The 22,056-nt window shown below is 38.5% G+C and overlaps 4 protein-coding genes across 5 annotated transcripts; 2 read left to right on the top strand and 2 right to left on the bottom strand.

Moving 5' to 3' along the window:
- Positions 1–1,593: 1,593 nt before the first annotated feature.
- Positions 1,594–6,390, bottom strand: ppcdc (phosphopantothenoylcysteine decarboxylase). Its single transcript, XM_059335983.1, has 5 exons — positions 6,173–6,390; positions 5,507–5,602; positions 4,947–5,075; positions 4,690–4,858; positions 1,594–2,301 (listed from the first exon to the last, which is right to left on the bottom strand). The coding sequence occupies exons 1-5, from the start codon at positions 6,314–6,316 to the stop codon at positions 2,195–2,197; spliced, it is 645 nt and encodes a 214-aa protein (XP_059191966.1). The 5' UTR covers positions 6,317–6,390; the 3' UTR covers positions 1,594–2,194.
- On the top strand, positions 6,368–10,914 carry hacd3 (3-hydroxyacyl-CoA dehydratase 3). The gene is made up of 11 exons (XM_059335982.1): positions 6,368–6,686; positions 7,542–7,584; positions 7,688–7,761; positions 7,857–8,021; positions 8,201–8,246; positions 8,391–8,501; positions 8,602–8,729; positions 9,493–9,605; positions 9,794–9,900; positions 9,977–10,108; positions 10,220–10,914. Exons 1-11 carry the CDS (start codon positions 6,609–6,611, stop codon positions 10,294–10,296), a joined length of 1,074 nt encoding a protein of 357 aa, XP_059191965.1. The 5' UTR covers positions 6,368–6,608; the 3' UTR covers positions 10,297–10,914.
- On the bottom strand, positions 10,901–22,003 carry ints14 (integrator complex subunit 14). Its single transcript, XM_059335981.1, has 13 exons — positions 21,875–22,003; positions 21,008–21,184; positions 15,541–15,827; positions 15,300–15,407; positions 14,989–15,144; positions 14,581–14,699; positions 14,343–14,485; positions 14,163–14,255; positions 13,541–13,685; positions 13,245–13,378; positions 12,809–12,927; positions 11,830–11,895; positions 10,901–11,735 (listed from the first exon to the last, which is right to left on the bottom strand). Exons 3-13 carry the CDS (start codon positions 15,760–15,762, stop codon positions 11,502–11,504), a joined length of 1,539 nt encoding a protein of 512 aa, XP_059191964.1. The 5' UTR covers positions 15,763–15,827; positions 21,008–21,184; positions 21,875–22,003; the 3' UTR covers positions 10,901–11,501.
- Positions 15,628–21,577, top strand: LOC131973866 (sodium/potassium/calcium exchanger 1-like). Of its 2 annotated transcripts, none has more exons than XM_059335980.1 (6): positions 15,628–15,754; positions 17,327–18,403; positions 20,000–20,236; positions 20,493–20,582; positions 20,796–20,956; positions 21,053–21,577. In XM_059335980.1, exons 2-6 carry the CDS (start codon positions 17,396–17,398, stop codon positions 21,312–21,314), a joined length of 1,758 nt encoding a protein of 585 aa, XP_059191963.1. In that variant the 5' UTR covers positions 15,628–15,754; positions 17,327–17,395; the 3' UTR covers positions 21,315–21,577. The 2 variants fall into 2 exon arrangements, with proteins under 2 accessions (XP_059191963.1, XP_059191962.1); XM_059335979.1 differs by lacking the exon at positions 15,628–15,754 and adding an exon at positions 16,373–16,518.
- Positions 22,004–22,056: the final 53 nt, after the last annotated feature.

Genomic DNA, 22,056 nt, shown 5'->3' with positions numbered 1-22,056 from the left:
ACAAACACATAAGGAGTCATTGATAATCAGTAGTGACAGTGAAGTGTGAAGGCATTGTGATGATTGAGTTAGTACAGTGTGCTGCTAGATCAGTCTCTCGTACACTTGGCGCTTTATAATTTTTTATGTTTATTTGTTTAAAATAGTCATTATCTTAGAATTTGTGGTATTCCTCGTTGTGTATTGAATGTTTTTCTGCAGCTGAGCTTTGCAATAATATTTGTGGGGGAATTTTCATTGAGTTCTTCAACTGAACATTTTTTTTTTGATAAAAGGGTGTTGAAGTGGGAGTGGAGAAAAGTGTCGTGTTTACTCTTGAAAGCACAGTTTTGATTCACATTTCGCAGTGCATCTGGGTGCAGTCTATCTGCAGTTTTGATGATTTGCCCATAGTTGTGAGAACATGGTGTTATTCCCATTAGGCGCACCTGGAGACTACACACTCCTACACAGAGCTGTCAAGGTCTCAGCGACACTCCCCCAGTCGGTGTGGCTGATGTAATGCTCCTTTGGCATCATTAACTGAATCACACATCAGCCAATAGCAGCAGGACAGGTTATGGTTCAGGAAAGGATGGTTTTCATCTGGAGAGCCATTCACATGCCTCCATGTGCTCTATCCTCCACAGCTCAACAGTATCACTGCCCCCAGTTATTTGCAAAACAAATTTCCCCTGCCTCCCGTAGATTTGGAAGGAACAGACATAAATAAAGATAAAATATCTACTGGCATCTGGGGAGCATGGAAAAACAAAACACAAGCAGCACAAATGTTGGTTACAGAGGCTCACTCTCCCTGAGAAGAGACATTTCAATATGTCGGTCACAGGTGCATGTATACAGTTTAAGTACAAGAAAAGCAATAAAAGATAAGACAGAAGAATCTTAATCAATTTTATACCAACAGTGCTCATTTAGATTGTGTTTGCAATTCTAAATCTGTTATGGCAAACATTTTTTGTTTCTTATTTTTTCTCTGGATGACTATGATTCAGTATTTATATGTTAATGTGATATGAGGAAACACCTCAGAGACTGTCATCAACAAGCTTGAGTTCTTTTCACTTTATTACAAGTAAGATAGTTGTTACCATCTGCTTCCACTCACTAATATAAACAAGCCATTGTCTGGTTTGCTTCAACATTCTCTCGTCTGTCTTCTCTTGACACAATCCAGTCTGGTTTGTGAAGAGATGAAGGGTTTTCACGGAGATAAACAAGTCTAACACTTTGTGAACCATGGGCTTTGTCACTTTTGACCTTTGGTACTCCAAGTCATAACAAAAGTACTTTGTAAAATACATCCACATCTTCTCTGTATATTGTCTAAAATGTCTGGGACACAATACTATATTAACCTAAGTAGAAATAATATCTTCTGAAACTATAGGTTTACTAAAATAAGTAGAATCCAATGGATAGCAAGTGTGTGAAGTCCATACAGCTGACACTTTTATGTCTTGTGTCTGCTAGTAAAGCTGCTCTGTCAAAATGTCTCATGGGAAAATAATTTCCCCTGCTTTGTCTTACATAATTAAACCCACAGGAACCATGACAGCTCCTACAGACACCAAAAAGACGACTTAATACACACATGTGTTACACTCTTTTTATTGCAAAATACCCAGCTTGCTTAAGTACACCTCTGCTGCTTTGAGAACAGTGAACATCCGTTTCTCGACAAACAACAGAATGCTTGAAATTCCCTGGATTGTGTAATGAAATCTTATCCAATAGTGAAACAGTGAAACATTAATTTTAACAGTGCTTTTGATCCAAATTTCTATCGCCTTTGACAGTGACATGCTTTTACATTTCTGTTGTCAAATGACACAACAACATGTCAACACTAACAGACCAGGAATAACCATCATCTCTTGTTTGGAAGGTAAAATATTTGACAAAACATGATAATAAGCTCCTACTTGACATCAGTGTAAATGACGGTGTAGACAGCAACCTGTCACCACATGAATGGCTTGGGTTGAGATATACTAGGAATCACATCAGGTCACCAAAGTCCATGTACTAAAAAGAGGAAAATTTGCATGTTTCTGTGCAACAAAACTAACAGAAGAGTCAGGGAGAAAGTCAATTATTGTCTGAACTGAACACACCCACACAATTCCAACAACAAGAGGTTAGATAGATGAAAAGGACTATGTGAGTTTATCAAGGGTGTATTGGGCCAAGCTCATTTTGACGTCATGCTGTTTGTTTTCTTAGATGACTCATCTGGTGTATTAAGATGCCGTTCGACAGCTGTGACAATAGTTGATACCTCTGCCATGGCCCCTTTACCTGCAAGAAAGTAAAAAGTTACAGTTACACGAACACCCTCTGTGGACATTGATAAATTCAAATACAGTGGCCTGGAAAAGAATTATATGAAGAAGAAACAAACATACTTAACATGCACTTTTGCACATTCTCCATACTCACAAACACGGTAATAACCTCTTGCACAGAGGTGTATTTTCCCTAAAGCAAATATCTTTGTCTTGTAGCAGTCGGCACATGAAGAAGTCGTTAAAACCTGATTAATACATTAAATCCTTGGTCAAACAATCCTATCCTCATCTGTGGAGTTTATTAAGAAGAAAAAAGTGCCCAAACTGAGCCCTTGGGCCAATCGCATTTAAATTGGTTGGCAACAGGTAAGTTAAGGAGAGTAGTAACTCTTCACTGAAGTAGGATAACTATAGAAGCTTATTCTTAGGGCTGATACTCCCCTCTGAATACATATTTGTATCAGAAGTTACTCTTAAATGTATTAGTATGTTCTAATCAAATGCACAAGATACTTGACAAACTAAAATGTTAAGTAGTTTACAAAGGTAAATATAACATATAGGTAAGCCGAAGGTATGCAAAAAGCTTACAAAAAATGTATGCTGCATAGCACCACAGAACAGTGTAGCTGTTAATTATATGATAGGGAAAATTAATGCAAAGAATGTAAGCGATAACACACTGTATGCTTTGCAATCTACACATGCCATATACCACACTGGTTAGAAAGTGAAAATTTGACTGTATTATAACTGTTAAAACACAAAGACTATAACCTGTCAGACATTACAACATTAAAACTGCTTGTACCATCTTTGTATCAATAGTCTGCTAGTCTTGAGTAACTTGTGTGGATGTTTTTTTAATTGTTAATATCTTAATTAATATTTTTTAGAGTAAGTATTGCTACTGGTGAGGTGTATATGATGTTATAAAAAAATTGTCAGTGGAGAAGCAGCTGATAGTGATCGACATTTGAGTGACCAGTTGTCCCCTGACCGAGTGCATGAATGTTTGGCCTTTTGGTTTTCTGTTATTTTATTACTTTATTGCTTTATTGCTGTCCTTTATTGTTTAATTACATTACCACTGTTGTTCATGCGAGCACCTCATGGTATATAAGATAACAAACTGTATGTTTCAGGAGAGGACAACCATGCTGCATGGAGTAAAGGTTTTTGATTAATTACATTGGGTTTGTATTTCTTCAGAGAACTAACAATTCTCAACATTTTAGAAGAAATTTCCCTCTAGGTCTATTATTTGTCTTTGCCAACTTAGTCATTATATCCACATTACTGATTATTTTTTATCCAAAATCTCAATCTTTGTGAAGCAACCAATTATTAACCCTACAATATTGTTGTAATATGAATATTGAGGTATTCGGTAAAAATACAATGATTTGTGCAGGTGCAGGTGAAGGCAGAGACCTTGGCCTACTAACCCCAGGATATGGAAACAGGGTAATAAATAACTTGTGGACATACCTGAAGTTGGCACTTGTGAAGGGTGACTAAAAACGTTTCCAAATAGGTAGAGTGAGCACTCATAAATTATCATCTTGCATTTGTTTTTATATGAGAGCAGCTTAAAACTAGAATGAAAAGCAATACTTCACTGCCCTCTCTGGTTCAAAGTTTGAAGTCTGTGGTCGGATGTGTGCTTTGTTTAATCTTTAACAGAACAACAGTGATGTCATTGTGCACTCTCACACCCGGTCTACACTTCATCGTAGAAAAATTAAAGATAAACCACTAAAGGAGGAAGATTGTATAAGAGTTGTTAGGTTGTTCTTTAAGACAGTAATTTGTCCACCTATATGTATATGGATATTTTTGGAGAAGGCAGGGAAAATTGTCTCTGAAATCTGTTTTTGCATTCAATAATTGCTTCTCTTCTCAAATAGCCACTTGTTGAAAAAAAGGTTTACTAATCTGGGAAAAGTGTGTTTTGTTGTCATGCAACTTTGCCATTTTTACCAATTGACTTGCTTTTAGAACACTGAAACGTTGATATACTGCTACACACTTATTGTCTAATCACTTTCTGTACCATCCCTACATCTTTCTGAGTCTGCTGTGTGTTGTGTTTAGCTCATTCTGCTTATTATACAGTTACTGCCCTTACGGTTGACTTGTGTGTCATTTTAGGTAAGACTTCCTTCTTTATTGACCTACATAATTTTAAAAAAGGGCTGATGACTATAAAATTGAAAAAGTGATAAAAGTAAGTCCTTAAAGTCTTCTTTTTTTTTTTTTTTTTACTTTCCATGTTTCAGTGCATTCTAGTTGTTTAAGTCAACAACATCGTCCTGCATTCTGGGATGTCATAAACTGAAAGTAGATAATTGTTGGTACTTAATATCTTTAGTTTTTTCCTGGTTTTAAAACCCACCTTCATCTCCACATACTAGCTTCTTAGCAATGCAGGGAATTTCCACATATCCAAACTCAGCCAGCCTGGATACCTGCTGGGCTGTAATAGGATGCTGCCACATCGCTGTGTTCATTGCGGGGCAGAAGAGGAGAGGGCGACTGGTATCCCAGGCTCTTACCACACATGTCTGCCAATGACAAAGACTAATTAACTTGGAAATAATATCACATAAATCACATTTTGTTGGTTAGCAGGTAATATATATTTTTTTTTACCAAGAGATTGTCACATATTCCATTAGCAATCTTTCCAAGAGTGTTGGCATCAAGAGGTGCAATGACAAATAGGTCTGCCCAGCGCCTTAGCTCAATGTGCAACACAGGGTCAGATCTCTGAGTCCACAGCTGGAACAGAGACATGCTGTTAGTCATGCAATCACTGATACACTCACTTCCCCACTTTTGGGAACGCTGATATTTAAGAACAGAGTTTCTCAATCTTTTTTGGCCCTTGATCATGTTTTTATGTGTCAAAATTCTGATGACCTCAGCCAACCACTACTAGACTCACTCATGCCACACTTTGATTCACTGTGATTTTGAGTATGGCCTTTTTTTCATTATAGGTTTATTTCAACAGCATAAAATTGACTAAATGCAAATAATGATAATTGTACCTATTTCACTTATTCATAAACATACAAGAGTTACTAAAATATCAATTCTAGAAATCTTACACAATTCATCAGCTTTTTTGTGGCACTGAGTTTGAGACACTCCTACAGACTGTCAGTTATAAATGGCTATAATAAGACATTTGACATGTTCATTGTTACCTCCCATTCATCCTTGTCACTGTAGATTTTTACTGAAACCTCTGCAGGATTGTAGAAGTGCTTGGCATGCTCTGTTGTGACCACTCTTACCTCCACCTAAAGCATAAAACAAGACAGTGGTAGTCACAGGGCTTTTAAAATCTTGTTTTAGTATTGCTATAGTGCTGAAGAGGTGGAAAACTTAAAAAAAAGACCCGTAAACAATTTTTTGGGACACTTTTGTATACCTTAGAACTATTCACAAAATTGTGTGGACAGATTTGCAGGCTGTGGACATGTGGTTTTAACTGCACTTCTCAGGACTGTTTGCCATGTCATCGTATGCTATTATCATATTAGGTTGCATTAGTCACTTTGTATATTTTTTATGTAACTGGTTCACTGTAACTTGTAAAGTTTAAAGTGAGAATATTATAAATAATTATATTATTTTGAGTAAGATTATTTTAAGATTATACTGCCGTGTTGTTTAATACAGCAGGATAACCGTTGCAACATCTCCATCTAGCGGTAAAAGTAATTTTATGTTCGCTTAGCCAGGAAGAGAAACAGCCATGTCATGTGTGAGGGTGTCAAGACATTTACTTGGTGTATGAGTAACAGAGACAGGCAGAAGAAATTGTAATTAAAAACAAGCTCTGAAAAAAGGAACCCGAAGCAGCTCACCCCAGGGAGCTGAAGAAGCTGGGACACCAAAAGCGGCAGTTTGAGGGCTGCAACGCTTCCTGTCACGCCAACAAGAACACGAAAAGTTCCGCAAGATTTCAACAAGTCGGTTTTCATACAGGAAACATGCTCATCTGTCTGCATATTAGCATATCACCAAAAAGAGGTCGACAAATGCCCGTGTCGCTGGTATATAACACTTTATACAAACTACTTCCGTAAATATTAACAGCCAGCCAATCAGGAGAGAGCACGACCAACGGCTGTCTCGAGCACGAGCACGTCCTTACGGTGACAGATGGCGAGCGAGCGCGTTCGCAGAATATTCTGGGTATTTGCTATTTGCAGGGACGGTTAGCATGAAGCGAGGAGGCTTCATTCATTGTCCGTCCAGTCTGATATTTGTTTGAAACAAAGCTCTACAGAAAACGGAACAATGCCACTCACACCTCTTGTTTACTGGGCTCAACGCCATGAAGAAATCTACCTGCGAGTGGAGCTGACAGACGCTCAGGTGAGCTAACAAGATTGTATCTGAAAGGACCAACTGTTTTCTGACCTGGCCCATGCACTTTTTATGCCTCTAAGGGTTAATATTAAATTATTCAAATAACGAGTGGCGCTTCCTGTTAATGTCACGCTGCTGGGTAGCTACACACTTTGCATGTTGGACTGTAAACAGAAACGGTCCTTTAACAGATATCTCATACAAAGCCCTCTGCTAAGACCTGTTATTATAAATCAGGTTTCATCCTACCAAACCTGTTCGCAGAAGCAAATAATGTCACAAAACTTTAGGCTGCACCTTTGTTAACCCTCTGGAGTCCATCTATTTATTGAAAATACACATTTTATTTACAGTAATAACTTTATTTATATATGATATGTAGACAAGCTGAGGAAGCCAGTTGAAAGTGCAATCATAGGAGCTTTCGCAGTGTACCATTTATGTTTCTAGACCATTTTTAAAATGTGAATTTTCTTTCTACAATGAAAACTATTACTATTTTTAATTTACATGCAAATAGACTGTTTTGTAGTTGTATTATTTAGATGCTGAACAGAGACATAAATGAGTGCATAGGAAGTTGACAAATTTGAACCAAAATCTCCTGGACTTCAGAGGTTCAACTCCTGTGTAAATGTTTGCATCATAGCCACCTTTATTTATAACAACACTCCATGTTGCTAATGTTGATTGTACAGTAAACAGACAGCGATTTCTTCGCAAATGTCTTTAAAAAAATATATTTATAATTGTCTCTGTTCAACTGTATTGTGCACAGGTTGTAATATAATGCTTGAATTCATACTGTGTAGGAGGAGGTAAAAGCTGAAAATCTGCTTCCTTTCCTTTTTCTTTTTGCAGAATATTGATGTCCATGTACATGAAAAAGTGCTTCAGTTTAGAGGTGACATACATTTCATGTTCATTTTACTATGAATATACATATATATATATAAAATTTTCTAAGTCACTGAGTTTTGACATTTTCTGTGGTATTTTGTGTGTAGCCCAGGGACATGGTGCAAAAGGACAAAATGAATACGAGTTCAGCTTGGAGTTTCTTTTACCAATTAAGTCAGAGGTATGTCCATTTATCATCTTAAATATCTACTGCTCCCTTCTTACTTGCTTTCTAGTTCCTCTGACTGTGCTCACTAAATGAACATTTGTGTCCAGGTGACCCACAAGTCCACACAGCGGCAGGTAAATATTACAGTGAAGAAAGAGCAGCGCGGCTGGTGGGAAAGACTGACACAACAGGAGCGCAAACCAGTCTTCCTGGTACCAGACTTTGACCGCTGGCTGGACGAGTCAGATGCTGAGATGGAGATCCAGGAAAAGGTAAGTTTCAACTTAATACACCAAAGGGATATTATCTTGGCCACAATGTGCATTTCACAGCTGTATAAAATAACATACTTAGTATGGCAAAATTTTTAGCTGACTGTGGTGTTGCTATTGACACTAAAGGGAAAAACTGAACACTTGTTTACATATATTTTCTTTTTTCCTCTGAAAAGGAGGAGAAAAGGAACAGGCGGCGGGCTTCAAGGCATAAAGAGGAAGGTGTGTACAAATCTCTCTGGATGCATGTCTAACAATTTTGTTCCCACTATTTTGTTGAAGCATTTCTTTGCTGATAGTCTTCAGTCATATCTTCAAGCAAGTTGTTGCTGTCAGGTGCCTCAATTCTTCTTTCATATGTTTCAGGGTTTGTCAGCCTAAAAACAGGATTTTTGTTTGTATATAACCTGGTGCAGTTCCTTGGTTTTTCATGGATCTTTGTCAACATGACAGTGCGGCTCTTTATCTTTGGCAAAGGTAAGGTAATATAAGATTGCTATGGCTTTAACTTTCTCATTGTTTTATCATTAAGTTCTTCTCAAAAACCTGGTAAAACCTTGTGCTACTCTCATTTCAGACTCTCTCTACGACACATTTCACACCATATCGGATGTGATGTTCTTCTGCCAGATTCTGGCAGCAGTAGAGGTCCTCAACACTGCTTTTGGCGTTGTCCGGACAGGCGTTATACCAACTGTTATACAGGTATAGACCAATTTGGAGTCGACGTCACGGTTACGTGACTGGCAGTTGCATGCACAGACTGGTGGCAAAAAACTCAGGAAAACAGTTGCAATCAATAAAAACAATAAGGAAACAGAGGAAAACAGACGGTTTCAGGGGTAACAATGTCTTGCTTACCGTTGGATTTCAGAACAGAAAAAGTAAAAAAAACTGGCGTTCATTATTATTGATTACTTTCGTCAAAGACACCCTTTGAAGCTGGACGGAGACGTTTATTGTTGCAGGCCATTAAACGGATGGACTGGACCGCTGATATCCAATTTTAAAATGCCAAAAATGGGTCAGTTCTAGTCTGTTGATACATATTAGAGTCATACTTATAGTATGTCGATTTTTATTTAAAAAAAAAAGGTCAAATTTTAAAATGCCAAAAATGCTAGAAATGGGTCAATTATACTCTGTTAATACATGTGATAGTATAGTGTGTCCAAAATAGCGGGGAAAAAACATCACATTATTGGATGTCAAAAAATGAACCCCTAAAAAAAAAGTCTATACTATAGCATGACTTCGACAACTGTACTGCTCGCACTGCTGGGACCAGCAGCTAACTGTCACTTTCTGCCACCAGACACCCACAAAATATGTTATCATTGTCGGTAAACAGTAAATTGGTCTATAGGATGATCATTTGCTTGATGTGCAGTAACCTGCTTTGTAACATTTTCAATACATTTCAACTGCAAATACTCATGTTTTGTGGGGTTTTTTTTTGTTTTGCTAGGTGGTTGGAAGGAACTTTATCCTCTTCATCATTTTTGGTAGTTTGGAAGAAATGCACAACCAGCCAGTTGTGTTCTTTGTTTTCTATCTGTGGAGTGCCATTGAGATTTTTAGGTAAGTTTGTATCCGTCATTGTTTATGGTAACAGTCATGTGAAGTCTGATTCTGGATACAAACAATATATTCAAATCACACCAAGAGTTATCTAAATGGATATAAAGGTTACACTGATTCAAAGATGGATTACTATTGATGCTAACTTGTGTTTCCTACCTGAAACTAACACAGTGCTGCAATTCCAGGTATCCATTTTACATGCTCGGCTGTTTCAACACAGAGTGGAAAACTCTCACATGGCTGCGGTACACAATCTGGATACCACTGTACCCATTAGGTGTCATAGCTGAAGGTGAGGTTGTTTAAGTGTCTCACAATAATAATTCTTCACATAAAAGCACTAAAATGTATCTCCCAATCCCATGTAGCTGTTGCTGTGGTACAATCCATTCCCATCTTTGACAAGACCAAACTGTTCAGCATTCCTCTGCCCAAAGCCATCGGTACCTCTATCAGCTTCTCTCGCATCCTGTACATCTATCTTGTCCTCATGTTTCTTGGTAAGTCATCAGATAAGACATGAATCAACATCATATATGAGAAACTATTACGTTCTAATGACATTTTTTTGTTCTGATATCAACCTTTTGGTTTCCTGCCCCCCTCTTCAGGACTTTGTATCAACTTTCGTCATCTTTACAAGCAGAGGAAGCGACGTTTCCGTACCAAGAAGAGGAAAGCAAATTGAGATTGAGCACTGTGATCACCTCCGCTGCCTGCTTATTTGTGGATTAAATCTTTTAAATGATACTTACAAATCCTACTCCAGTCAAAACCGTTCTACTTTTAGTTATGAAGAAGTTTGCTCTCACTAAAATAATTTGATTTGTGGTAAAAAAAAAAAACACCCTACAGATGATGCAATATTTCATCATTGCACTGACGGCCATATTTACTGGTGATTGATTCTCTTAGATATAAGATACCTATATATAAGTTTGTTTTGTAGATTAGTGAAGAGAAAAATAAGGCAGTGTTTTTTTAATACAGTGATTTTGCTGTTGTCCTTTATAGTCATTTGTGTAAAAATTAAGTCATTAACAACATTCTCAACAAATGTATTTACTATTATTCCAGATTTCTGAACCGTCCCTCAAACCTCAGGGAAAGTTGCACTGGTGGCCTCTAAAATACAGAGAACATTGAGGCCCTTCTTCTCAATAACCTGCCTACAAAATTTGTATTCCCTCCTCGCTCTGACATTTTATTGTTTTGACAGTCACTTGAATTTTAAATGACAACATTAACAGCTATTTCACAGGTTTTCTGTAAATGTTATTTGACACTGAATAAACATTACATTTTATTGGTGTCAATTCTCTGAAAAAGGTCGTACACAGGAACATGTAAAAAAAATATGTACAACTAACATTTACAAACGCCTCATTATGTATTACCATGTTTAGGCAGTGTCAAAGGAGTAAGTTACCAATCTGACTCATTAAGGTTCCACTAGGGATGCACTGATATATTGACTGATCGGTATTGGTAAACACTGGCCTTGTTGACAGCCGTTGTCCTATAAGCAAATACAATGACAGTCACCAATGGCAGTGGCCAATGAGTTGCATTCATTTTGTGCTGGCTAAATGTTGTGTTGGTTATTAGTGGTTGGACTAGGACAAACCAGTCTTCCAAAACAGTTATTTATTTACTTTTTATAATGAAGAAGTCTTTTTGTCCCTGGCATAATAAATAACAAAAACCAAAAATATCAGCCCAGTATTTCACAATCGGTGCATCCCTAGGTTCCACATATAGGCACTTAACCACCCTTTTAATGAGTTCTTCAAACAACATTCGGCACACACACACACAGATGTCGTCTCAACATTGGTCCACAAAGGCTGAGGCTGCTGTACTTAAGTCCAATTTTACTAATTCAGACACGACTCAGCTGGAGAAGTCAGTGTGCATGGGAGCAATGTTGTGATCAAAAGCAGCATACTGGGAGTCACCAGTGCTGGCCAGTTTGAGTTGCTGTGCGGCGTGGGACAGCTGGAAAGCTGCGTCTGGATGGGCTGAGTCTGGCAGCAGGGTGCACTCTCTCTCCAGCAGATCGGCCACCCCCTTCAGGAGCTCCCAGAAACCGAAAGCCAAGGCAGCCTTCCGAAGACGGTTCAGCTCCTGACAGATTCAGATAAAAAAAAAAAAAAACAATTTAAATGAAGGAAAATATATTTTAAGTTTATAGTTCATAACCATTTCCAGCTAGATTTACCTTGTAAAAAGTTTGAGTTTTATCTGGCAATTTCCTCGCATTCCTCAGGATCTTCTGCACATCAGTCTGTAGAATGACACCATAGATAGTCAATGATGACCAGAAATCACACTCAACTAAACATGGTTATAGCTCAAGCTGTATATCTCATGCTCTGTCACATCATATGGGATGGATGATAGAGATGGGAAAGATTCTCATGTTGATGCTCATCAGGACGGTTTTAAAGGTGGTTGTGTGAGGGTTAAAATACTGTGCATCTCCAAGATCACTCCATAGCCATTACATTTACAATGTTCAATTACAATGAACAATGAACTCTGGCTAATGGGAGACATCCTTATTTGGTTGTTTTTTAAAAGCATTATCTTTATGAGTCAGAAAGTCAAGATTACGATAACTCTGATAAGACATGAACACATCATCAGTAAACATAAACCCAGTCTAACTGCATCCATTATCATTCGGTGATAAGGTGAAAAATGCTCCGGCTTGTTTGAATTTCTTTAAACTAATCACAGTGGTCTTGGGTGGTGCCAAGCAAATGGTGCAGCAACGATGCCGCTGCAAAATAAATAGTGAAGAGAGCGGAAGGGGAGGAGAAGCTTTATCTCAACCGTCAGCTTCCGGTGAGTCAGATTAGTATTAACTAAGTTCCAATGAAACAGGTTGTGGCTGTAAGCCGCATAGGAGCCTGCTCAGTACTTCACTGCAGATAACATTTCACTATGTTCATCTTATATTTAGTTCAGTTAACCAGTTAATCAATTCAATCTCTAGATTTAAACTGTAACTAATCATTGTGAACGGTCCTGGCTGCAATGCATTAAGGGAAAACTGCCTCTCTGAAGTGCTGTGGCATGTTGACTTTGGCATCAGAAAGCAAAAAGGCTGCAGTGTAATGATGACCCCTACCAACTGAAACCAACCGCCATTTCTTCAAAAACAACAATGCTTTTATACACTGATTTTACTGTACCTGCAGTCCACTGGCTTTAATCCACACAGTGACATTCTGAGCGTAGCTCCGTTTGACTGAGGGCTGCAGAGGGAAAGGACTTTTACTGTCATCCTCTCCATAGGGATTTTCAGCTGCCTCTGAAATACCAGCAAGGTCATGAAGCATTAGAGTGAAGTCATGATCAAAGCCAGCCACATAAAAACTGTGTAAATTATTAACTGCTTGATGATGAACACAGAGGCCTTTGGTCTTCAGGAGAAAAAAAACAATCATTTACCTGTACAAGGGTTAGTGTGTCATACGTTTTGCAACATCCCAAACATTTCATATTCTAAGTATGACACAAGTACATTCACAGTATGCTTAAGAGACCCTGTAGATGTTTTTTTGTTAAACCTGCTGTCTGCTTGTCTGACATGTGTTTGCAGAGAAATCAGGCACAGTGAAGGCTTACCTGATATTGGTCCCAAATGTGTGATCTTGCCCAGCCAAGGCAGAGGCTCTGGACCAGGCTCAAACAGAGACATCATCAGGTTTGATTTCTTCTTGCTGTCTGCTTGGGAGTACAGCATGCCGTACCATTCTGGCCTGATTTTTTTTTTTAAAAAGCCATAAATAGGTTATTTCTTCATGAAATACATGCTCTTGACTTACTCTACGGGTGCCTTGATATTTAAATGCATTAAATTGTTCATATGACAGAATTAAAATATGTTATATATAAATATAAACATCTCTGCTGCATCTCACCCCAGCTGGACCAGTGCCACCATGCCCTCCACTTTAAGGCTGCCATGTAAAAGAACACAAAAATTTGGACTTTTGCCTGCCATTTGACTGGCAGAAGGTTCCTCTTCAAGCTCATCTGTGGCTCCTGTGCCAACTTCATCCACCTCTGAAACCAAATAGAAATAAAATACATTTTAAATACTAGGGGTATAAATACCAAGTTTCATCACAATGCAATATCTTTGGACGACAACAACTATACAAAATTCAATGTCAAAATGAATCAAAGTCTGCCACAATACAATTTTGATTAGATTTAATTTAAGGGCCTGCGATCGAGACAGTTAAATGAAAAACATAATATCCTTAGTAAAGTAAAAACAATAAATATAAAGTGGATACTTCAAAATACAAGTTACAAATACACTGTGTAAAACTGGGGTTTCCAAACTATTATCTGCATAACAACTACTTTGTATTTCAACCATTTGTTTTTTAATTACTCTAATTTATCTGGAGCATTGTCAGCAGCTTGTTTGCATTCCTCAATATTCTTACAGAAATAGTGATGTGCTGAAGAGCTGACTTGTCTATAAATGTTTAGTTTTTCTTTAAAACAACAACAAAAATGTATAACACTAACCTTTGTTTACATTAATAGGGAGTACCAAGTGTCTGGAAATAACTGGAGGACTGGAAATGTCAGCAATTTCAATGAAGCCCACAATTTCCAAATCTGAAACAAGAATAATAGAATGAAGGTATATATACGGAAGAAAAAAAGTGTAACTCTAAAGTGTGAAATCTGAAGCCAGCTTGGTACCTGTATTGACGGAGCGAGGCATGGGGTCTACCTCTTCATCCATCACAATAGGTTCAGGCCGAGGGAACACCTGAACATCTGAGGACAAGTTCCCACAGTGCAGGACAGCGTGGAAGGGAGAGTATGCGTGATCAATCAGCCTCCTGAAGACATGAAAAGATATACAATGGTCAAAGGCTACTAAATAAACATATAAACACATGAAAATTTTCCATTTTTCCACAGTAAAGAGTCATACCCAAACATGGCCTGTACACTCTTCATGCAAAGCTGTCCCTCCATAGTGAAGATCTGTCCATCACCTCCACTGAGACGAAGTAGCTCCTCCAAGTTGTCCATGGCATCAGTCATCTGTAACTGCAATTACAGACATTAAGTTGCAGCTAACAAATAAGACAACGGTTACTATTTGAAAGAAATTACAGAAAAAAAAATGTGCTCAAGAAAGTGTTGAGGTTGTATTCATATTATTTATAACAATTTTAAAAATGTCCTTTAAATGTGAATTCCAAAGAACTAAAAGGGATTTTCTACCAAGGTCAAATGTTGGCTTTTGCTCTGATCACATTTCCTCAATGGTTTTACACTGGCTGTATTTAGATCAAGAAGCAAGAAAACAGAAATGAATTGTTTAGTCAGTCAGTACCTCCTCTGCATTGGCTACACACATGATGAACATTTTGGTAGGGAAAGGAAAAGGGAGTGGGAACTTCTTGTCATCTGCACGATGCTTCATTGTTTGGAGGGAGTGACGTAAGGAGCCCTTTCCAATACCAAGCGAACCATCAGTAACCAGCACCACCTATAGAATAAAGGACAGAGATACATAATCATAACTCCATATATTTCACTGCACACATGATCTTTATTTAATCAGTGATAAATTAAGGAGTAAGTAGGTTTATTTACATAGCACTTTTAGAGAGCAGGTGTGATATTGTAGATTTGCCAAATTACCTGACAGGGACAGGCACTGCCCCACTCCTGCTGTACCACGTTACTAACTCCATTTAGAGCTGATTCAACACAGGTCTTGTCATAGTCTTCCAGGTTGCTCAGAGCCTCCTGCACAGACAAAATACATCAGTAAGATAACCAGAAAAACTCGTACCCAAAGCTAGACTCGGGAGAGGAAAAAGTACATTTAATTTTTCAGATTGAATTCTCATAAACACGAGGCTTTTCTTTTCTTTTTTACCTGTAATGCATTGTAATCTCTGGTGAAAGGCACCAAGAGCTCCCAGAGGGAAGAAAAGGCCATCAGTGATGTGAACTCCAAGCGGTAGTTTGAAGCCATGTGTTCAAACAACATGTTCAGTCCATGGACAGCCAGGTTCTTCCTCTGAAACTCCTCGCTTCCATCCAGCGACACTGGCCGTGTCATGGACAGAGACACGTCCATTAAGACCACGGTAGGCATGGCTTACTGCTTATATAGATCCCCAATAATACAATGGACTTAAAGTGTGTTCCAGCGTGCTCTCACTAACAGAAAAGAAAGTAAAAAGGTGATGAGGTTAGCCAACGTATCGTTACATGGCGTTTTCTAATATCTGCCGGTTATGTGAACAAACAACGACTATTAACGACGTTAAAATCTAAGAAGAGAACAACAATCAGAATCACAACAGAGGACTGTTAGCTAATGTAGGCTAATTGTTCAGCTAACTATGCTAGCGTTCTTTAATATAACACCAGAAGACCCAGACGAAGCCTTCAGGTTAATATTTAACAAACATCACAAGAAAACTATTAACACGTTTAACTATAAAGTGCATGGTTAATATGAAGTAACGAAATATATGTACGTGCCATTCAATGTTTCGCTCGCCATCCAGTGTTTGTGTTGTGATGTGCACCGCTACTTCCGTCCGAGTGACAGCAGTGTACTCTAGAGAAAAAAAGTTCCTATGTGATCTTTGGAAATGTTCACATTTCTTTGATGAAAATCTAAACATTAATCAACAGGGTAATGCAATATTTTCAAAATTAATTCGAGTGGTTTGCGCGCTTTACATTTAGGGCGAGAGTTTTTTTTATCTATGTCAATCTGGGTGCAAGCGGGGGTAAGTGATCAACAGGAGTTGTACAATAAACTGCAAAAATCAGCCATGTTTCGATCTCGGCGTCCCTCCAAAGTAGTGCACGGGAAGCTTTTTTTTGCCACAGATAACTGGTGAGTACAGTTCACACTGTTATTGTGCGTTTATGGCTATTTAATGAATATGTATATGGGAGGCAGTTGTCCAACGTCATCTAATGGTGCTTTTTAAATGACGGTGGTCAAAATGTATAGTTGTACAGTTTATAGATAAACAGGCCCTTTAATAGCATTTTGAGAATCGGCACCGCCCGATGCCTGCAAGAGAAGTTATTTATTATAGTAAGTTATTTAACTGACAGAGCCAATAACACCGGGAAGATGTGACATTTTCGTTCATTTCGAAACGAGAAGATGTTGCTATCTGTGATGTTGTAAAGTGCACTAAAACTATTTTTTATTCAGCTATACGCGATTTTAAAATACTAAAATAATGTTTTCATTACCTGTGGGAATTTACTTAATTGATACATTTTTTTAAATGTAAAATAAATCGACTGTAGACAGAGTGTACATTTACTTACATATCTACAAAATGAGGTAATGCAGACAATTACAGTGTTGAATGTTCATGATAGCAGCCATTTTGTGTCTCGTTCTCATTTGTTATTATTATTAAATTGATGTATTTTATGTATTTATGCAGATGAAAACGATAACAGTGACATGGTATCTGCAATATATATAGGCCGACCATTGAAAACCCCATTTTGGACAATCAGCCACTAATGTATATGTGTATGTTGTATGTATGTATGGGCTTATGTAGCCTATGTATTTCAATACCAGCAGATAACCATTGTCTGAATAGAATTGTAGCCTTGCAAACACTGGTGGTGCTTCACCTGCTGCTGAATTGAGATATTACTTGTTATTGCCATAGGTTTGGTTTCCCAAAGAGCCAAGGACACAACATAAAGTTCACTGCTGAGGTTTTGGATTCAGTCCCTCCATGGTTCCCTCCGTGGCAAAAATGAATTCTACAAAAAGGAAGGGACTGCAGCTGAGACGGGTTCTGTTCCTGCTCTCCGGAGTTTTTCTTTGTACCTTCTACCAGTTGACCATCAATGCCAGACTGTACGAGCCTCAAACTGGAGAGGATTTTGGAGAAACTTCTATAGATAGGGTTGAGGAGGCCACAGCAGAGACTCAGGTGCTGGAGGAACTGCTCATTGCAACAAACAAATTTGAGCCCATAGATCAAACGCCATGGATACAGGCACCACATAACTCAGATGTAACTTCAGATTTTAAACTATCCAGATCCACTGAATCTCCACCATCAAACCTGACTTATGTTCTTTCCATCAACGTGGCCTCTGAGCCTCCACAGGAGACACACACACCAGCTTCTCCTGCTGGAGCTCCACACACAAGGAAGCAATATCCTAAAGATCTTTTTTCAATTGAAGACCGTAGACGAGGCTGGGTGATCCTCCACATTTTTGGCATGATGTACATGTTCATTGCACTTGCAATAGTGTGTGATGAGTTCTTCGTTCCTGCACTGGGGGTTATCACAGACAAGTTAGCCATCTCTGATGATGTAGCAGGAGCCACCTTCATGGCTGCCGGAAGTTCTGCTCCAAAACTTTTTGCCTTCCTTATAGGAGTCTTCACCACCCACAGCCATGTGGGGATCGGCACAATTGTTGGTTCAGCGGTTTACAACATTGTGTTTGTGATTGGAATGTGCGCTTTGTTTTCACGGGAGGTGCTTCATATAACCTGGTGGCCACTTTTTAGAGACGTATCTTTCTACATACTTGGCCTCATCTTTCTCATCATCTTTTTCTTGGATAATGTCATAATGTGGTGGGAGAGCATGATGCTGGTGGCCTGTTACACTCTCTATATGATTTTCATGAAGTTTAATGTGCAAGTAGAGCGGACATTTAAGACCCTAGTCCTAAAAAACGAGAACAATATAAGAGTTATTGCTGTGGAGGAACCTGAAAAGGTAAGCACTCCTGTGACAAATATTTTTCTCTGAAATCACCATAAATCTGGTGTTTTTGTTTTTTGTTTTTGTGTAAAAGAAAACCTTAAGAGCAGTTTCTATCGGCCAATTGTCACAATACTGGAGCACTGAAACAAATCTATGGAGCAAATCTATGGAGCTTTTACAAACACCATACTGTGGTGCTTTTTTACTGTTTTATACCACCTTGGTTTTATACTGAACAAAAATATAAACACCCCATGTCAAATATTGATGCCATGGTGTGAAACATATGCTGACTTTTACTTGTACAGTAGGATTATTTCTCTTGATTTGTGTCACATTTTTAATCCATCTCTGTGTCAGTGAGCATTTGCTCAGTGATGCAGTGATTTCACTCAGTACATGGGTGTGGCATTTCCGGACTGTGATCAGACAGAATGAGCAGTACCCAGACACTCCTTACACTGGGCACAATAAAAAGCCACCCCAAAATGTCAAATTGTGCCATCAATCGATTTTGTTAAGTCATCATGCCTCAGATGTCTCAGGTAATGTGGTAACGTGCCATTGGCATGCTAGATGCAGGGATGTCCACCAGAGTGGTCGCTGTGCAGCTGAATGTTAATTGTCGGACGATCGGCCGTTTGAGAGTTTGTATTCGGCGGACATGTCGCCATAGAGCATCTTTGGGATGTTCTGGATCGACGTGTCCGTAACCTTGCTCCAGTTCCGGTTAATGTGCTCCAGCACCATGTGGCCCTCCGGGAAGAATGGAATAACATTCCACAGGCCATGATAGACAACCTGATCAACTCCATGCAAAGGAGATGTGTTGCCCCGAGAAATGCAAATGGTGGACACACAAGATATTGAACATTCAATTTCTTCAACCTGAACCCAAACGTGTTCAAAGAATTGTCACTCCTTTGCAGATGCCAATATTAAGATGTAATGGACGGTGATCTGAAGATTAACAAAAAATAATTTTGTGGCATTTGTGGTGAAAAATTAATTTTCGATTCGCTTCATATATTGCATAACCCTAATGTTAATTTGAAAAAAAAAAATTGACATGGGACTTTTATATTTTTGTTCAGTGTAAATTTAAAATACAGTTGTATTATGTTTTTTGTATGTTTAACATTGAGGAAAACAGAGCTTTTTTAGCATATTAGCATTGTTGTAAACGATTCAATCACATAATTTCATGGTCCTTATGCAAAAAGTAGTAGGTACTTAAAAGCGACATTGTTTGTTTGCTTGTGCATCATTTTGTCTCTTGTTCTGCCACACTTGTCACAGAAAACCTTTATGAGAATGACCATGAGACAGAAAACCACATTAGTCATCCCGAAAGACAAATCCACTCCCACCTTAAGTAATAAAAGATAATAAAAGAAATGTTAAGGCCTTGTGGAACCAAAGCTGATCAGCCACAACAAGACTCTCCGACCATATCCTGTGGTTATCACAAAGCTCAGAAGTCAATCTTTGTTACCTCTCAACATAAGAGTCAGTGCACAGAGCTACAGCTGAAGGCAAAGGGACTCTGTAGGCTTTAGCCTTTTAACTATTGCACAGCATGATAACACATCAAATGCATGTTCCTAGGACAACAAACCTGCAGGAGAGGAGGGGTCAGGAGTTTCTGTAGATACTGAAAGTGATGAAGACAGCGATGACTCCAGAAAAAACAAAAATGGAAAGCAGAATGAAGAGGAAGAAGAAGAGAAAGATGAACCTCTGTCTTTACAGTGGCCGAGCACACCATGTAAACAAGCCACCTACCTCTTTCTGCTGCCTATAATCTTCCCTCTGTGGATCACAGTCCCAGATGTCCGTAACCAGGTAAATACTAAGATTCAACTCCGAGATCAGCTGTGATATCTTAAAGCGGACATATTATCATTTTCAGGTTCATATAGCTTTTTGAATCCAGTGTTTTCTGACCAATTAGCTCACATCAAAATGACTTGTTGTCTTATTACAGTGTATGGGTTGGTAGGCACACCAGATAACCAAGTGCATGTGCACAAGCACTGAAAAGGTCAAATTTCCATGATATGTCTCCCTTACATGTGTGTTTTTGTTGTTGGTCCAACAGAAATCCAGAAAGTTCTTTGTGATCACCTTCCTGGGCTCTATTCTGTGGATTGCTGTTTTCTTCTACTTCATGGTGTGGTGGGCCCAACAGGTCAGTTACTGTATGTTGTTGTTTCCTGTATGCCTGCTAATGTACACTATGTCTTATAAAACAAACAACAAAGGTGAGGAGAGACATTTTAAATATCAAATTATTCTTGGAGCATCAATAGTATATTTAAAAAAAGATTAAAATTGTATCTCATGGGAAGTGACAGAAATTCTGTAGCTTCCTCTCACTCTGACTGCTGGTTCACACTTGTAGGTGGATGAGACCATTGGCATCCCACATCAGATTATTACCATTCTGGCTGCAGGAATGGCTGCCCCTGACCTCATTACCAGTGTGATTGTGGCTCGTAAAGGCCTGGGGGACATGGCTGTGTCCAGCTCTGTGGGTAGTAACATCTTCGACATCACAGTGGGGTGAGCTCTGATAGTCTGATGTGCCATGATTGAAAATTTAATTCTGATTACCGTGCAGTTGACAGGTGAGTTCATCTGTGTTTCCCTTGATAAAAGCCTTCCAGTGCCATGGCTCCTGTACTCATCCTTCCACGGTTTTGGTCCAGTGGCTGTCAGCAACAACGGGCTCCTCTGTGCCATCGTGCTACTCTTTATCATTCACTTTTTTTTCATCATCTCTATAGCATCCTGTAAGAAAAAGTTGAATAAGAAGCTGGGCGTCACCATGTGTCTGCTATACTTTATCTTCGTTGTGCTTAGTCTGATGCTGCAGTATCGCATCATTGTCTGCCCTGTCAGTGTGGGAGCAAGGACTTAAAGTTGTTGTATAGTCATATAGCCATGCAATTGCTTATGTTTTTTCTATATGTGTGTGTACAGTATGTGCTTTGATGTTTTATCAGTTTGTATCTTTATCAAATGTACTTTTCTTTCCCATTTATTTTTACATTTTGTTTTACTATTTGTACTTTTTACTATATTGACTTACAGGACTTACTTCATGTACTATGTAAAATAAGCAATATGTATTTTACTATTTTGTTATTAAAAATAACGATGCAATAGATGCCTAATTTAGGATGTCCTGTGGCTCTGTGTCTGTGTCACATTACGTTGCAGTCTAGGGCTGTAAAACAGTTGGGAGAAAAAAAGACTCATGAGTTACCAGCACCACCTACTGGACAGAACAGAGAGCTACATCAACATAACCTAAATCTAAATAACTGGACAATCTAGATTAAACGTGAATATAAATTTTAGACTAAAGCTAAAAAAAAGAACTGGCCAGTGTTAACCACCTTGAATTCATAATATATATATTTGTGCTAAAACCGCATAACGTTGTTTGCAGGACAAAAGTTAACAATAATTAGTTACCACTTAAATCGCTAAATTAGCGTTAAAAACCTTGCGTCAGTCCAAATGTGATTCCTGGTTATGATAACAAAAATGTGCCTTTTAATCCTCAGAGTTTAAGGGTTACACCGAGGTTAAGTTAAACCAAAAAAAGCGACAATTGAAGACGTTTAAAGCAGAATCTGAATTGTTATGTGCAACAC

Source organism: Centropristis striata, chromosome 6, assembly GCF_030273125.1.
Source record: "Centropristis striata isolate RG_2023a ecotype Rhode Island chromosome 6, C.striata_1.0, whole genome shotgun sequence".
Lineage (NCBI taxonomy): Eukaryota > Metazoa > Chordata > Actinopteri > Perciformes > Serranidae > Centropristis > Centropristis striata.
This window is presented reverse-complemented; position numbering and strand designations above follow the sequence as displayed.

Excerpts from the sequence above, each read along its gene's own strand:
- ints14 (XM_059335981.1), bottom strand. The coding sequence starts at position 15,762 with ATGCCTACCGTGGTCTTAATGGACGTGTCTCTGTCCATGACACGGCCA. Across the intron at positions 14,486-14,580 it reads AGTGTACAGGCCATGTTTGG|GAGGCTGATTGATCACGCAT; the intron begins GTATGACTCTTT and ends TCATGTCTTCAG. Across the intron at positions 13,686-14,162 it reads CCCTATTAATGTAAACAAAG|AGGTGGATGAAGTTGGCACA; the intron begins GTTAGTGTTATA and ends ATTTGGTTTCAG.
- LOC131973866 (XM_059335980.1), top strand. The coding sequence starts at position 17,396 with ATGGTTCCCTCCGTGGCAAAAATGAATTCTACAAAAAGGAAGGGACTG. Across the intron at positions 18,404-19,999 it reads CTGTGGAGGAACCTGAAAAG|GACAACAAACCTGCAGGAGA; the intron begins GTAAGCACTCCT and ends GCATGTTCCTAG. Across the intron at positions 20,237-20,492 it reads TCCCAGATGTCCGTAACCAG|AAATCCAGAAAGTTCTTTGT; the intron begins GTAAATACTAAG and ends TTGGTCCAACAG.
- hacd3 (XM_059335982.1), top strand. The coding sequence starts at position 6,609 with ATGCCACTCACACCTCTTGTTTACTGGGCTCAACGCCATGAAGAAATC. Across the intron at positions 6,687-7,541 it reads TGGAGCTGACAGACGCTCAG|AATATTGATGTCCATGTACA; the intron begins GTGAGCTAACAA and ends TTCTTTTTGCAG. Across the intron at positions 8,730-9,492 it reads TTATACCAACTGTTATACAG|GTGGTTGGAAGGAACTTTAT; the intron begins GTATAGACCAAT and ends TTGTTTTGCTAG.
- ppcdc (XM_059335983.1), bottom strand. The coding sequence starts at position 6,316 with ATGCAGACAGATGAGCATGTTTCCTGTATGAAAACCGACTTGTTGAAA. Across the intron at positions 5,076-5,506 it reads GTGACAAGGATGAATGGGAG|CTGTGGACTCAGAGATCTGA; the intron begins GTAACAATGAAC and ends TCTCTGTTCCAG. Across the intron at positions 2,302-4,689 it reads GCTAGTATGTGGAGATGAAG|GTAAAGGGGCCATGGCAGAG; the intron begins GTGGGTTTTAAA and ends ACTTTCTTGCAG.